Source organism: Bombus flavifrons, chromosome 1 (assembly GCF_040668555.2).
Source record: "Bombus flavifrons isolate JBK064 chromosome 1, iyBomFlav1_principal, whole genome shotgun sequence".
NCBI lineage: Eukaryota > Metazoa > Arthropoda > Insecta > Hymenoptera > Apidae > Bombus > Bombus flavifrons.
This window is the reverse complement of record NC_138442.1, coordinates 5,492,899-5,509,642: the sequence shown is the minus strand read 5'-3', so window position 1 is coordinate 5,509,642 and position 16,744 is coordinate 5,492,899. Positions and strand designations below refer to the sequence as shown.

The following is a 16,744-nucleotide window of genomic DNA, read 5'->3' as shown; positions in this document are numbered from 1 at the left end:
GCATTCCCTTCTCTTTCGAACTTACACCGGTAACCGCCAATCGAGCCACAGCTACCAAGTATTGGAGGGCATTTCAAATCGAACTGAGTTCAACTTAATACGTGTGAATTAAGCCTCGCTATGTATGATGATCATCACACTTGTTTTTTTTATGAACGATGTGTGATTGTATTCTTGTTAAATCTAGGCAGCTATGAAGTATAGGCAGTTTCAAATAATAAGATAATTCTTATCTTGTATTTTGTGTAATTGTATAAGACGTATGAAATAAATGTGTGATAATATTCAAAACAAAAACTAGATGATTTGACAAAACAAAAATTGTAAAAATAAATATATAGAATGTATCCTTCCTTTTTGTTAACAATGGATACTTTATGCCCATTATAAAGATATTTTTTTATTACCAAGAAGAATTGGAACAAATTTATGAATAAATTTAATCATAAAATGACTATAACCATTGTTACTATAAATATAATATTTCTTGAAAACTTCCAATTTCATTCTGACCTTTACAATAATATGATTAATTAATGATTCATGATAATGCAAATTTATTTTTCGATACTATTATCAAGAATAAGTTTCACCATATATATTTACTTAAATTCTCATAATTATATACTTTGAACTTGAGAAAAAAGGGTTGACGAAAATATTTCTGTTTACTTGGAATTTGACATTGGAGCATCTAATAGCAGATAAATGATAATCGGATTAACTATCATAAGAAGTTAAAAGTAACGCTGTATAGAGCTTACATTCTCATTGGGAGAAACTTTCCAGAAAAAATAAATTTCATAAAATATTATTATAAACAAATGATATTAATCATAAGTAAAAAGCTATTCAAATACAAACTTTTAATCCTAACTTTACTTTTCCTTATCAATTATCGATAGATATCAACAGGTACAGAGGCAGACACAACACAAGTCGCTTTATGCCATGCATAATTTATTAATCGATCGATACATTTTTAAAAATTGATTGATACTTGCGAAAACACTTGATTTCTATAATCAAAGAAGTAGTGTATAAATCATAGACCGGCGTACAATTCTACGGGATGTTGAAGTTGAAAGAATACTGATATTTGTTTGTTTTATTTTCTTTTACGCGACGATATTAACGGTTTTGCATGTTACAAATGCTTGTTCGGAGGTTATGTAGTCCACGTACGAAAGAAAAAGATGAGGAACAACACAAATGGGCAGTCGTTAATGATCGTGGACAATTACAGCTGCGTTACAAATGATCGATTCTCAAATCGTTCGTGACAAATGTTCCAACGACCAGTTCCGGTTCTTCTCCTCGAAATATACCTTTTCAGTGCAAGAAAGGTACACTTTCAGGAACACGAAGATGGGAACTCTTCTGTCACGAATGATAGGAAAAGCTTGCGTTGTAGCTTGATCGGAAGGACAACAGGCGCAATACACGAGTATTTACAAATACACATACTTCGCTGCAACAGATTACAAAACGGATCGAGGAATAAAAGTACGTATTTTCAAAAAGGAACGTACTGTATGCGAATTACTTTATCATCATTCTATGTCGCTCAACAGGAGTGGGATAGACATACAGGCAAGCGGAGAATTCGACAAAAATCGGAATCTTTCACCATTTTAATGATATTATAAAAAATGTTAAATATCTAAAAAAAAAAGTTTTTTCAAAAAGAAAATATTTCTCAAGTAAAGATATACATATAAATTTATATTTATATAGTTGATATTTCGATATTTGTTTATTGCCGGCTTCCCTAATTCGTATGCATCTTTGAAGTGGTTTTACCGGAATACGTAAATGGAAAAACAGATAATACGGTGAACACATATGCGCGTATGTGTGTGTGTGTGTGTGTGTGTGTGTGTGTCATATCTACATATATGTTGTTCGTGTACGGGTATCTCTACATATAATATAATATGTATATGCTTATAATATAATAGTTCACTTGTAGAAACCTTTTATGAATACGTTTTGTATGTATGAAGTATTCTGAAATTTCATTACTGTAATGAAGTCCGATTATCATGACTATATTGGTAAAGCATAAAACAAATTTGAAAATGTGCACAAAACCTACAAGTATATACATATTTCGTAAAGGTCACATGGTATTTAAACAATCAATTTCAGTATTATTTTGGTATTATTTAATGTATTATTTAAATTAATCTAAATTAATGGATATTTTGTAACTTCTATATACATTTTCAGATTGATTTCAATAATTTTACCAATACAATCATGATAGTTGTGTCCCATTACAGTGATAATGAAATTTGAAAATGTTTTATGTAACAGATATAGCATGTACATAAAAGTTTTCTATACTAAATGTTCAAATATGGTAAGCTACTGTATACATGTCTCGAGATGTGTGTCGACTTTTCCGTTGTTCAATAACAATCCCGCCTACTTTGCCACTAAGTTGATCGCACGAAGAAGAGAATGTTACAAAATCAGGTACCACGTTGAATACCGACGAATGTATAGTCGGCTTCGCGAACGTTCTGCGGCTACATATATATATTTATATACACATCGATAGTCGGAATACATGTACCTGGGTATTAATTGCTCCAAACAAGCGTGCCTATCCTATACACTTTCCTTCTATATTACGTTCGTAAGGTAACCGTGAGGCACGATGGGTTTTCGTCTCGTTTTCCTTTTTCTGTTTCCCACATTGCCATGTGAACTACAGCGGAAACGAGTTTTTCACGTGCAAAAAACAGAGAAGTAGGACCGCGAAAGGTCGAGGACAGCGAACTTCATTTTGCAACGTTTATACGATATCAACATCAAAATGTTGCAACGAAAAATTCTCTCCCTATCTATGTGACTCGTGTTTCACGAATAATGGCGCATCGAACAAGTCCAATGCACTATCCGTTAAAAATGCTTTGTTGACTGGATTAACACGTTGACTACCGTACGAATTTTATATTGTATTTTACGTTGGGAGCTGCAACACACCATAATTACACCTATATATACACAACATAATTGTGAATTTTTATGCGTTTACCTATAAGAAATTTGAAAGTTCAAAACTGCACAAAATGTACATAACATGAAAAAATATATAAAATGTCCAAAGTATAGTGTTTCCTATAATATTTTGTAGGTAAAACAATTTTCTACCGAGGTTTTACTTTTTTAATTCTATTCTCAAAAATATAAATTTGCATAAAAATCCGGTCTAACCATAACATTCAATTTTTGAAAAATGTTACATACATTGTAATTGTGTACCTTTTTCTGATAATGTTATCTAAATCATTCACATTGTTGAAAATTTGCTAATCCATGAAACTTATCTTATCTTAATCATTCTAAAAAGTTTAGTAAAACGTGGGTCACCGATGACCACCGTGGCAGTTAACGTGTTAAGATCGACTTCGAGTTACATAGCTCTTTTGCATCTTCCACTATTCGTATCGATTCACTTTCCACGGCGTTCCATTAGGTTCATAGACTCTCCCGGTGCCGAAACGCGCGTTCGCGGGAGGCAAGAATTTCGAGCCGATCGGCGGCGTGCAATAAACGCCCATTGGCGTTTGGTAGATATGGACAACGAATACAATAATGTCTCTTGCATCGAGACACGTCCAATCGTTTTGTACCTTACATATTATAACGTCAAAAGAATTGAATCTCTCGCTACGATACAGCTCCCTGAGTATCGTTTGACATATTTTGTAATATTTTTTCGATTACAAAAAATAATTACATACTGACAAGTAGATTGCGGATGTTCGTGCACTCATAGAAAGTTTGAAGATGTCGAAATGCATAGAATTCATGTAATATGTAAAAATACATAAGGCATCCAAAGTATAGTTAATCGTCATATCTAATATTTAGTGAGTGAAACAAATTTCTATCAAACATCTATTATATTAATTTTTCATAAACTTCCATGAAAATCCGCATTCTATTGAGAAGATGTTGGAAACTAAATAACCTCTTCATGGTTTACGGTAGAAGTCGAATTCGTGACATGAGCTTAGTTTGAACACTAGACGCTTGGCAGCGAGAGTTTAACTGTACGAAACGTAAATAACATCTGTTGTTCAGTGCATAGAAAAACGTATTTAGAAAAACGTAATGGAACTCCGCTTCATTTTCATTTCTAATCTGATATACAACAAGTTTCCTTTTCTTCTTCTCCGGATTTTAAAAACGTCGTTTAATAAATAATAGACGACTTTAATAATAGAGATACACCGATGTTTACGATACCACTCGTTCGCGGCGCTATGAGTTTCGATTACACACGGAAAACACGAGCGTAAATGCGAAGTCGGTTTTGTAATCGATTTGCCGAGTTAAATTCAAGCAACGACCTTGAGGACTCGAAAGAAACGTCTCGTAAGCATCGTTCACACACGCACGCACACATACACATTTTCTTTGTTAGCTTTGTATCATCAAATAAAATAGCTTGGAAAAAGAAAAACAATAGCGATTATAAGTATATATATATATATATATTAATACGTAGAGATACATATTACATGGAGATTGGTTCCTTTTTAGACAACATTTCGCGACGAATCGCAAGTAACAGTAAAAGGAGACTTTCTTTGATTTTCTTCCTCCCACCCTTGCCCCTGTTTAAACCTTCATTGGATTTTTACCGCGTCAGCAAAAAATAAAGTTGTTCGCATTACATTTGATTTATTTCCGCGAATCACACGTTGATACACTCTACGAATTCTTTAAATGTTACCTAAATTCGATTTTGAATTGATATCATGAAAGAAAGATTCGTTAGGAGAACCAAAAACAGTAGGACACCACATAAAGTGATAAAAAAATTGCTACTGCCCTTGTATAACATAACTTAGAAAATAACAATGAAAGCGAAATGAAATACTTTTTAAGGAAAGAGAACCAGAAAAAACGTTTACAATAAAGAAAATACAAATCTTGACACTAAAGAAAATTTAACCGACAAAAAAGCTACTAATATTCAAGAAGTGATGTCGAAATTAATTTTAAGTGATTCTGAGAGTGATAAAATTTTAACTTTATCTACACTTTTATTTTAAGTTACGTTCCATACATATAGTGAAGAAAACTTTACTGTCTCAAAATAAACTAAAATACATATTACCTTCTATTATATTAAACAAAAAACTTTTTATTTAATTTTAACTTTTTACGCTTTCAGTCTCTAATACAGAACGTATCTTCCGTGTTATAGCGGGTCCTACTGTACTTGGAAAATAAAAGGGAAACGAATAATTCGAATATAAAGTTGAAATATCAAAGAAGAAATAAGCGTATCGTATTGTATTACGCGTGTCATGTTCTTTCTTCCGAGATATCTTGAAGACATAAGAACCGTCGAAATACGAGTTAGAAATCAATGACTTGAGATTGGAGAATGCCATCAACAACGCGGAAGAAAATAATGGAACAGGTGCACTAGACAGGGCTCGCTTGACGCGTTTAGATATCGCACGTTCAGTCTCGAAAACAGCAAGTCCAAACGCCGTTGCATTCATCTTTCTAACGCGATACAACATCGAGTCACTGTTTTTACGCATTTAACTCGATCGAAACGTTATTCAACTACACACATATATGTCGTTACTATTATATGTATAAACATTAACCTCTGAAACACCGAGATTACGAAAAAATCAATGCTCGACCGGAGAACGAATTCTTCGCTCGAGGTATATGTATATATTCAACTTCACTTTTCTTTCTTCTTTTGTTGAACATATTTGGAGAGAACATTTACAAAGTTATACGTAGTTTTTTTTCTTTTACAATAGTGTATCGAATTCTACGTGAGAAACTTCCAAGTGCACTAAATGGGTTCGAAACACGTTGTGCCTACGACGACTAAAAAAAGTGTGACAGAGGCCACGATTTTATCCGTGGCATTCAACATGGTAACCATCGTGTTTTTTCGGTCTATCTCTCCCTTTGTCTGAAATCACGCGAAGAGAATGTCCGATTTAACACTTTAACTCGCACGCGGTGGACGTGTAGCACGCGTACATTGCACTGTTAAAAAACCGCGGCGAAACCGATTAAACTATTAACCGCAATGGAATCGTACAATATACGCCGTTAAACGCGTCCTTATAAGGAAGAATTAGATAGACTTACACCCGAAGTACGCAATAGAAGCGATATTCCTATGGACATGCCCTCCGCGAAACGCGGTGAAATTAACCGATTAAGAACCAAGCAGAAAAACAATGTGTTGAAATTGTGTAAACCAACATTATTATAAAGCACAAATAAGGTAAATTATTCTCCCCATCGAGAGAATTTCTACAATTTGAACAAAATAATTTATCATATAGTAATATAAAACACTTTACTTTCCTTAAATCTTACAAAATTATAGGATTTACGTATATGTATGGAAGAAAAAATGGCAACGAAAACAATATCTAACAAATTCGTGAAACTTCTTTTTATAATTGCAATGTGCATTGGATGAAATTTAATAATGTAAGTTGTCTAAATAGAAGTTACAAATATAAGACATTACGTTAACCCAACTTTGGTCCTTAATAGGTTAAGTATTAACCGGACGAAAAATAGATCAAATCCCTGAATATAATAGAAAATGCAAATTTTTATATCGACACGATATTGCACGAGAGAATCGATCTATATCTCAACAGAGAGATTAAACTAAACGCTATCTCGTAACGCACTACTAAACTATACATTATTTTGTCTCGTTAAATATGGAACGCTGACGCGACACCGATGCAAGCTCGCTTCGATGAGAACGAAACCGATTGAGCACTGTTTTACGTTGAAAAGTATATTTGGATCATCAATACGAAACGATCTCGAGCGTTTCTTTTTTTTCTCGGAATAAAACATCAGCGAGCGGTGAATTCCGGAGGCGCTATGGCATCGAGAGCCAGGGAAATATGTTCATATGACGCGAAGCGATAATTCTATACTCGGCTGAAAAATTTTTCGAGCGTTACGCGGTTAATAACGTGTCAAACGTGTCAAGATAACGTTATCCCACCGGCGAACGATCTTTCATGTGCATTCTTGTAAGTATTTTAGTGCATGGGATATTGTTAATTGTAACTGAGAAAATGCTACAACGGTTTTGAGTTTCGTACTTTCTCGACTATTATCGACGGGGAGAATGACCCGACACATCGTAAAACGTAGAAACTAAATCAAATTTGAACGATCCGGCATCAAGGTGATCGTTGTTCGGCGTGAGACGCGTCATTTAAAGCCCTATCTCCACTAAAGCGACAATAGTGAACTTTGCATTGCTGTTCCTGTCTCTTACGAAAGTCGCTGCTTGTTGTCGAATATTGCTTCAGTGTGAACAAAATATTTTTGTAATGTTGCTGTTCGTTGAAAATATTTTGGAACATGCAGTAACAAAGGGCGAAAAAGAGTTCCTCTTTCTTGCCTCAGTGCAGATAGAGCTTAACGTTATTCAGTTTCGAAATCCCAATTTAGCAAACACGATGACCGTGATTAAAAATCCTTAATCACATCGTATGTGTTTTTCTTCTCCTCTTTCCTTCTTTCGTACAAATTTTTTCTTTTCTTTTTGGTATATATGCATGCGTCTATAGAGCTAGGACTTCAATTAATTCACGAACAAATATAACACGGCGACGTTTATTTTGGGCCCGGTCATGTTTGTTTTTTTTCTAATTTATTCATTTTTTTACTTCGCAAATGTTTCTCTCTTCTTTTATTTTCATGGAAGATACTTTATCGGCGGAGTTCGTTCCGCCTTATCCCGCGATCCAACGATAAAAAATAGCTTGCACGCGTTTTGTTACCTCAGCCCTTATTAACTTATATACAAATATAACGCTGCGTTTTGGTAAATATCCTTCTAAGCACTTGTTACGTATCGAATGAGGAGTTACGGAATATCGTTTCTCTCTCCTTGTCGTCTATGTCGGTTGTTGCACAGTGCGGATTCTCGAACAAACCTCAAGACGATTCAACTTTTATAGTGAAATAGACGGCGGTAATAAAATAACCGAGAATATATATATATAGTAACGTTACGTAAAATTATTAACCCGCGTTTTTCATGCTATCTATCGAGTTTATCGGTCTACATGTGTCGTTCATTGTTTATCTATATATATATATATATGTGTATATATATATATGTATATATGTATGTATGTATATATATATACACACACACGACGTTTGAACGATCCATTTACACACATACTATAATATTTCCTTGCCTTTCGCGAAAGTTTTATCCTGTTTAGTTTCTTCATCCAATGCAGAACCATCCTCTTTCCAATTTTTACATTTTTACCGTTACGTTCCATAACGCCCGCCTCGTTCGATTGGAATGGATTATACACGTACTTGTAAATTATATATAATATATATCTATATATCTATATAACTATATATATATTATATAAATATCTGTGTATGTATATATATATTATATAGATAGATAGAGAGATAGATATATATATTTATATGTAAAAAAAGACAAGAAAAGAAAAACGTTATTGGTGCTGTGTTTGAAAAGCGTTTTACAATCCCATAAAACAGAACGAATCATCTAACGAACTACATACATCGAACCGAATGCCTTGAACACCTTGTTCGTGTGAGATGAGTTATTCGTAATGCCGGCTTCGTTCTATCGTACTTAAGCAGTGTAAAATATTTTTTTTTCTTTTCTTTAGGAACTTATAATACTACTCGTGGTGTACGACGTCCTGGCTTTATGCCGAGTTATCATGTGGGCATGATGAAGGCGGATTTTTTTAGTTCTTAGTATAGTTCCATGATCTTTGCGTAGCTTCGAATACAATTGATGGAAATACACATATATATGTGTACGTCGATTGCGGACAGATCATTAGATCTTTTTACAGAATCAACGCAACAACGACTATTCTTTGCTTGAAATTAATCATAGTACTAAATTAACTATACATATGTATATATATGTATATATACTACAGCGTTGCGATACTATATAACCGACAGTAGCGTGGAATGTCTGGTTCGCTTAAGTAACGTTCTATATAGTTTAGTATGGTATGGCTTTCCTTATTACTCGAAGAATCGCAAACATCAAGAACCCTTCATTAGTTATCCCCATCGGTCGAATGTTTCTCGTTGAGATAATAACGCGAGCGTTCATCGAAGCCCACATGACGATCGAATGCGTTCGCTCCTTAAACAAGGATACGATAAGACGGTAACCACTACAATAGTTAGACCGGGCTATCTCGTCGAAAGACAGTCTCCATCTGTCGATTAGTCATACGCACGACGAATATTATTATTTTCGCACAATAGATCTTCTAAAAGCACTTCTATACACATTTTGTTTTTCTTTTGTAGGAATTGCGTGTCTTGCGTATCATTTCCCTAATACACGTAGGGTTCCGTCTTTTACCTATATTATTCCTCCCTATTGTGTTGCATTTTGTTTTAACGTTTTTTCCTACTTTAGGTTTTCTTATTATATCATTTAACGCGCGCTTGTTTTTTCTCACTTCCTCTCTTTCGCCACCTTTTCTCTCTCTCTCTCTTTCTCTCGAGCACCCTTTCTAAGATTTTATGTTTTATCACAGATGTTTTGTTCTCGATTTATCGCCACCCCTTTTGTATCTATAGCCCACTCGGTAATAACGCTAGCAGGAGAACATTCGCCTCATTATCTCTCTCTTTATGCTTTTCCGTGAACGCGTAATCGCCGCGTTACTTCTATTATTTTCTTCTCGTATTCCTCTTTTATTTTCCTCTTCAATTTTTTTGTCTTTATATGTTCTCTCGCTAAGCCGAAATGATATTATGATCACAGCTCTCGTCTTGCCATTACGCGCAAGAATACACGATTCACACTAAGGCCTGCCTTAGTACAAAAATATACATTCGCTTCTTAAAAAATAGATCTTAGCATTCTGTACTGGCTAGCGTTCGTTTGATATTTTACAGTATTTTGATTCTTGGCAGGCTGTCTTATAGGTTAGTATTTATCGGCTACGAGAACCATCCTCGAGTGAGCTTTCGTTATTTCTTCCTCTCTCTTTCTCTTCAATGAGGCGCTTATCCGATCTAAACACTAGCTGATGCACCACCCGTTTGTTTCTTTTTTTTACTTTTTAATTATTTTTTTTAACGACTCGCATATTCATAAATTGATGTTCGCGTGGGTCAATCAGGGGGCGAATCGACGAGGGCCACGAGCTAAGACGGAAAGCTAAGAGACCTAAGAAAGGAAAGACGAGCAACAATCATCGAGACAAGCGTTATCGACAATAGGTAAAATCGATGTGAACAAATTCGTTCCGACGCGATTCGCGAACGATGCTTTCCGTTTAGTCGGGATCGTCCTTGTTTTATGAATATGAGGTCGGACGTTGGCTAGACGTGCGGACCGCCTAACTGTGGTTATACCTTTCCCAGTAGGTTCAGTCTTATGCTTGGTTTGTCATTCGCGTTTATATCGATATATATGCGTATAGTTGGGTTGTGTCCATTTGGTTAAGCGACCGCACGAATACCGAATTGTCTTCTTTTTCTATATGACTTTGTACACAGGATTCGCAGAGATGGTACTACGTATCACCTGACATTTGTTTGTTTGCTTGCTATTTTTACTCATTTGGATAACTTTCGTTCTTACATCCGAACGCATATCTCATCTTTTCTCATTTAAATTTCATTCCCTTTCATACGTTATCATTATTTTCGCAACGTCATATGTTCTTTCACACTGTTCTCTCTCTCTCTCTCTCTCTCTCTCTCGCTCGCTCGCTCTCTCTCTCTCTCTCTCGACTCACACGTCGGGCACCGCGCCCGCGAGTATACTGTTTATGCGGGACTTCGTTTGATTAAAAAACAAAAAGAAAATAATATTAATAATAATAATAGTAATAGTAATAAAAATGACAAAAATATATACGAGGAATAAAAAAAGAAAAGAGAAAAAAGACTTCGTAAATAACATCTGGCCCGTCCGCACAACGTCAATAGTCGGCGAACAATAATGAGTTCGCGAGAATGTTTTTTCTATATATAAATAATGAATAACCGTCGATTCACCGTTTTGTAAAAAATTTGCTGATCTCAAAAAATACACGCACACGGAATACGAAATGAAAGGGCATGAGTTATACCTTAACTTGTCAGTCATTTTTTGGCGAGAAACAAGCAGGTGTTCCAGCAAATCACCGAAAAATGTCCATTAAGGTGACTATGATTAGTATTCTTCAGTGGTGGCTGTCGCGTATCAAATTTTTTTCGGCAGAGTTATCCTTACCGCGACTCAGGTACATGCGATACATGTTAACCCTCGCTTGGCGGTTGCTGGATCATTTCTGACTCGAGCATCAAATATTTACTTTATAATGACAAAACAAAATGGTGAAAAAAGTAAACAAACACTCGTTAACTTGACTTAACGTTAACACTATTTGCTTCGTAGTGAGATGGCGTGCTATAAGATACTTTCATAATCTATTTTCTTTAGTTATAATTTACTATAATACTGTCATAATTATTATGTCTATTATTATAGTCAATCATTTCTTGAGTTTTCTTTTAATTTGAAAACACAAATGGTAAGATCTAGCTGTTTTGTTTATATAGAAAATATTAACAACAACAACAACAACAACAACAATAATAATAATAATAATAATAATAATGAAACTGAATTGCATGGATCAGAATTTATCTAACTACCGCCGTTCGCGAGTTCGAGGGTTAAGGCCCGTTCATTTTGTATAACAGTTTTAAATTGTTTAAAGAAATAGTTTTCTCATTATTTGTGCCTAGCTCTCAATCGATTCATTTTTGTCTTTTTCTCTTTCTCTCAGATAATCCGCTATATATTGCTTTTCCCTTTATCTCACTCTCCTTTCTTTCTTTCCTTTTTTTTCCTTGCATTAAATTCGGGCGCAACTCCGCGATTTCTGCGCGTGTCCAATATTTTAAACGCATGGATGTATATGTACAGAACCACATATAAAAAGCAATAGTACACGTGACTACAAGTACACGACGATATAATAATTATACAAGGACTCGAAAAAAGTAAATAAACTTTCAGAATAATAAACTGTATAAGAGTGCTGTTTTGGTATTGTTCTTTGTGTTTGTGAATCGTTTTCTTTCATTTTCATGTTTCTTTTAAATCTTCGAAATCGTCATTATTAATCGCACGACAGAAATAGATGCATGTGGCATCTGAATATTAACGTTTTAAAGTTCGATAGATAATACAGATATACATACATATACACATACACAATTAGCAGCTAATTCCTCTGATTTGTTTTTTTATAGATAAACCTATAATTGTGTTCGTTTTCAGCGGTCGCTAAGAGCACGGTGAAAAGACGGTACTTGGAGGTCGCACAGTTCTTCATTAATATCATCGATATTCTCTTTCTTTCTTTCTTTCTTTTTACTAAAGCGACACGCAAAAGTTGTGTGTTTGCTGTGTGTCTAACTGTCTGTACCACCAAATCAACCGCACTCTTCTCGGCACACATTCATTTAATATTTGTACAAGAGCGTCCGATTGGTTTTGGTATTAAAAATAACCTCGGATCGCTGTTCGACTTCTTATACTTCTGAGTGCATCTTTTGTTTTATCGCAACTCAATCGCAAACTCTCTTTTTACGAAGTCCAACATATTTTATTTTTTTTCGTTTAGTTACTTTTTCTTACACTGCATGCTCTTGGCGCTCGCTTCGATCTAAATTTCCCATAGAATTGGAAAAATATTTGTTAACATATTTCTACTTACATACATTTGGAATTTCGTTAAGCTTTCCAGTGGAACATCGTGAGATCGGTTCTTTCTCTCATCTAGTCTTGTTCTTCTTGTTTCGCGTTGATTTTAATTGGTAGTATTCCCTTTCACACACATTCGAAATTATTTTCCCGTGATATCAACAGGTATACGTCATATCAAAGGTCCGTTTAGGTGAGACCTTGATCGTCTTGTAATGCTTTCATTCTTAATATCTATCAAGGATATTATTACACTCGTATATTACATATGCTTTTTTTCTCACTAATATTCATCGATGAGAGGAACGATCACTAATTGTTATTATCTCTCTTATTTTGATCGTTTTGGGATCACCACTGTTAGCAATAAAACGTTATTGCACCACAAATGATTTTTCGTAGGAAAAACCAACGAAATACTTTGATATTCGTTTCGATAAACAAAAATAGGGGGTGATACGTACTTAATTTAGGTACCTCATCGCGGACTCAAGAAAGACATATTTTAACTATAGCTTATCATATCCTCATAAGAACTAATAAAATCATTATAAAGGAGAACTTGTGTGCGTTTTTACCCTCGCTGTTTACACACTGGAACTGTGTGATCCTTACCTGATAGGCAACATATCCATCAACTACTGATTTTAAACTACGAATTTACACATGTCCACCGTTTGATGTTACATCCATAGTTCTCGTAAAAACAATTCTTATAGAAAAATAAAGGATATAACTTTATAACTTTACTTCTGAGAGTGTAGCCCGCCCAGAAATTGTTGATGATGTCGATTAGTAATGTATGGTATCGGGGAGTAATATTTCCTTGGTGCAAATAAAAATTTACTTTTGGTCTTGCAGGACCAAAGGCATGATAACTTCCCTGCTATCACCTTCAAAAGGATTTTTAACAACTGCAGGTAAATCTTCATCGCTCAATGGTTTCCACTGGCTCCCCATTATTCCTCTTATTTCCTACATAATTAAAAACCAGTTAAAAAGAATAATACTCTACTTACATGTCTCTACTTACATGTGTAATAGCTTCAGACTTATGCCAAGATTCAACATCAGTTGCAATGAATCTCTGTGCAAATACTAACGACTTAAGCGTATTTCCGCGTAGGCGTGCAATAGCCAACAAATTTTCTTGATGATATCTGTGGCCTATGAATACAATTTCCACAAGTTTGGTACACTTCCATGCAACTAATACTAGTGGATCAGGGCTGCAGCAGAGTATTAAATTTATACATTAATAAAAAAGTTAAAGAGTAAAATTATAACATAAAATAATGCGTCTTACCTATGAGGATCATTTGGGTCATATGTTGCTGGTATGTTTTTTGCTGAAGGTTGTACTGAATCGATCCATATTAAAGATCTTAAAGTAAGCGAATACCACCTGGATAATCGATGCAATGCTCTAATATTAAAATTTTCACAAAATAGTACTTTTAAATGTGTAAGTGGCATGGAAGGACGAAGTATATTTGTATCTAATTTTTCAATACCAACATAAGAATGTAGAAGATTTAGTCGCAGCTCGCATTTCGGACTGAAATTGAAGGAACGTAATAAGTAATTTTTCATCGCGTTAAAATAATGATAAATTAACTATACTAATACTTACTTCTTTTGAACAAAACTTTGCCAACTACCATCAGCTGTTCCCGAAAACTGATAATGCCAACCATGCACATGAACTACAAGCCTTTCCATCGTACCACTGTCCAATGCCTTTAGCAAAGAATTGGTTAGGAACTCATAATCCAATGTTAAAATAGATAATCTAGCAAATGAATCAAACAGATGTCCATAACCAGAATTGAAAATGTTAAAATCATCAGGATCATCTTTAACAGATGCCAAAGCAAGAGTTGTCAAGTGCTTTGCCTGGTAGTTACGCAGATGTATCACAATTTGTCTGGCACTTCCTATTAAATCTTCTATGCATCCCAGACTTAGAGCTTCTAAACGATTGGATTTCTTTATAATGCTTATAAGAGAAGAAACCAATGCTTTAGTGCATTTTGTACCATCTTCATATTCGAATGTACTACTGATAGGTTCCAAAACCAATTTACGAAGTTGCCTATTATATCTTAGCTTTTTCAAGAGGGCTAACGTTTCTTTCACACAATAATTTGATATATCACAGATGATAGTAACTTCTTGCACACTAAGTTCGAAATTGCTTGCCAGGCATCTAAAAAAAAAATAAAGTAAGAAGTAGAATCTTAAAGGTTTAAAAATTTTACACATGTATAGAAAACTTTACATACTTAGTCCATGATACACTGTCTTCATCTTTCAAGACAAATGTGATCTTTTTCCAAAAATGAGGATGAAATAGAGCGCATCTCCAATTTTTGCACACCTATGCAAATTAATTTAAATAAATCATTTCTATTAAACACATCTATAAAATCTGTGATATCCAAACACATATGATATGATATATGATATGATAAACAAATGATATATATGTAGCACATATATTTTGAAAGTACCACAGTTCAAAACAATTCAGGTCTTATATTAAAACATGAAAACCTTTAAAGGATGATTTCAAAGGCTAAGAATGGAAACATATGAAATTAATATTCAACTACTGTTTGATAACTAATTTTTTGTAAGTTTCTAAATAGTTTCTCACTTGTCCTTTTTCTTTATTTGATTGTATAAAACAATAGAACTATCAAATAAAATGAATGCTTAAAATTAATATTCAGAGTATATAATAAACAGAACGGAGTGAGAGAGGAGGGAAGAGAAAGAAAGAGAGAGAAAATAAACCTCAACACAGAGAGTGGTTTAATTACCCACTGTGTTGGTCAGAATTTAAACGGCCTTGAGGGGAAAAAAAAATTGAAGATTACCTGGGAGGCTCGTAACCGGCAGTCGTATGGTAAATATGAGAATATTTCCTGTAGAATGATGCTGGGAAGGTTATTCCAGCACAGATTATTGTCCTCTTGCGCCATTTCTATCGAACGATTTGCATCATTGTAGGACGAACAGCTGTTTGCATTTATCGAAGACAGCTGCTCCTCGCACTTTTTTGACACTGCCTTCTCTGTCGCGTCGCTCTCCATTGGATTTTTTAACTGTTCCAAATATACAACATCCCCATTTTCAGCATGTATCATGTTTAATCTTATTATTATCAAACCTATAATCCTTCACTTCTTTTCCTGGCAAATCCTTCGGACTCAGCCACCCGTTTCTTCGAGGTGAGCCCCCTCCACGAATCAAAATAAGAGCCCTGACGTGTATTGCGCTCTACTCGTTAACTTCCAACCACTCCAACTGCCGTTCGCGTACGTATGCTTGTACGCATGGTACGCGTCAAATTCTTTCTTCTGATTGGCCAACGACTACGCATGTCAACTGTGTACTCTTTTCGTGATATGTAATGTTTGTGTTTGACACACAGTCATTTGACATTATACATAAAGCCTGGTTCCATGTTACAGATAACTTTTTATTTAACATCTTTTACTAGACCAGAGTGGTCCACATAAACAATTTTTAAGTTTTCAGAGAAGTTCTATATAAATAATTTAAAATTAAATTTTATAGATTTACATTTTTGGGAATTCGAATGAAAAGTACAAATTATTTTGTAATGATTTTTTTGTACAGTTTATATGAATAAAACTTACGTTTTCATATACATTTTTAAAGAAAAATTATACAAATTTCAGATTAACTACCAGTTATCAATGAAATGAAAAATATGTAATTTGTATAAGTTAGATAGAGATAACTAACGTTAAAATTGCACGCTGCCTTATATTACCGTTTTGATATTTGATGACAGTTCTTATCGATTACATTAACGATACTATATCATATTAAAAATGTAAACTGTAACATTATAAACAAAATAATAATATTATAAATAAATATAACTGTATAGAATATAGTGCAATTTAAAAATTATAATTTTAG

General features: G+C 34.3%; 1 protein-coding gene across 1 annotated transcript; it reads right to left on the bottom strand.

The window, feature by feature from the left end:
- Positions 1 to 4,498: 4,498 nt before the first annotated feature.
- On the bottom strand, positions 4,499 to 16,138 carry LOC138185364 (F-box only protein 33). The gene is made up of 6 exons (XM_069124231.1): positions 15,670 to 16,138; positions 15,073 to 15,167; positions 14,421 to 14,996; positions 14,094 to 14,345; positions 13,821 to 14,016; positions 4,499 to 13,762 (listed from the first exon to the last, which is right to left on the bottom strand). The coding sequence occupies exons 1-6, from the start codon at positions 15,937 to 15,939 to the stop codon at positions 13,631 to 13,633; spliced, it is 1,521 nt and encodes a 506-aa protein (XP_068980332.1). The 5' UTR covers positions 15,940 to 16,138; the 3' UTR covers positions 4,499 to 13,630.
- Between the last annotated feature and the right edge of the window lie 606 nt (positions 16,139 to 16,744).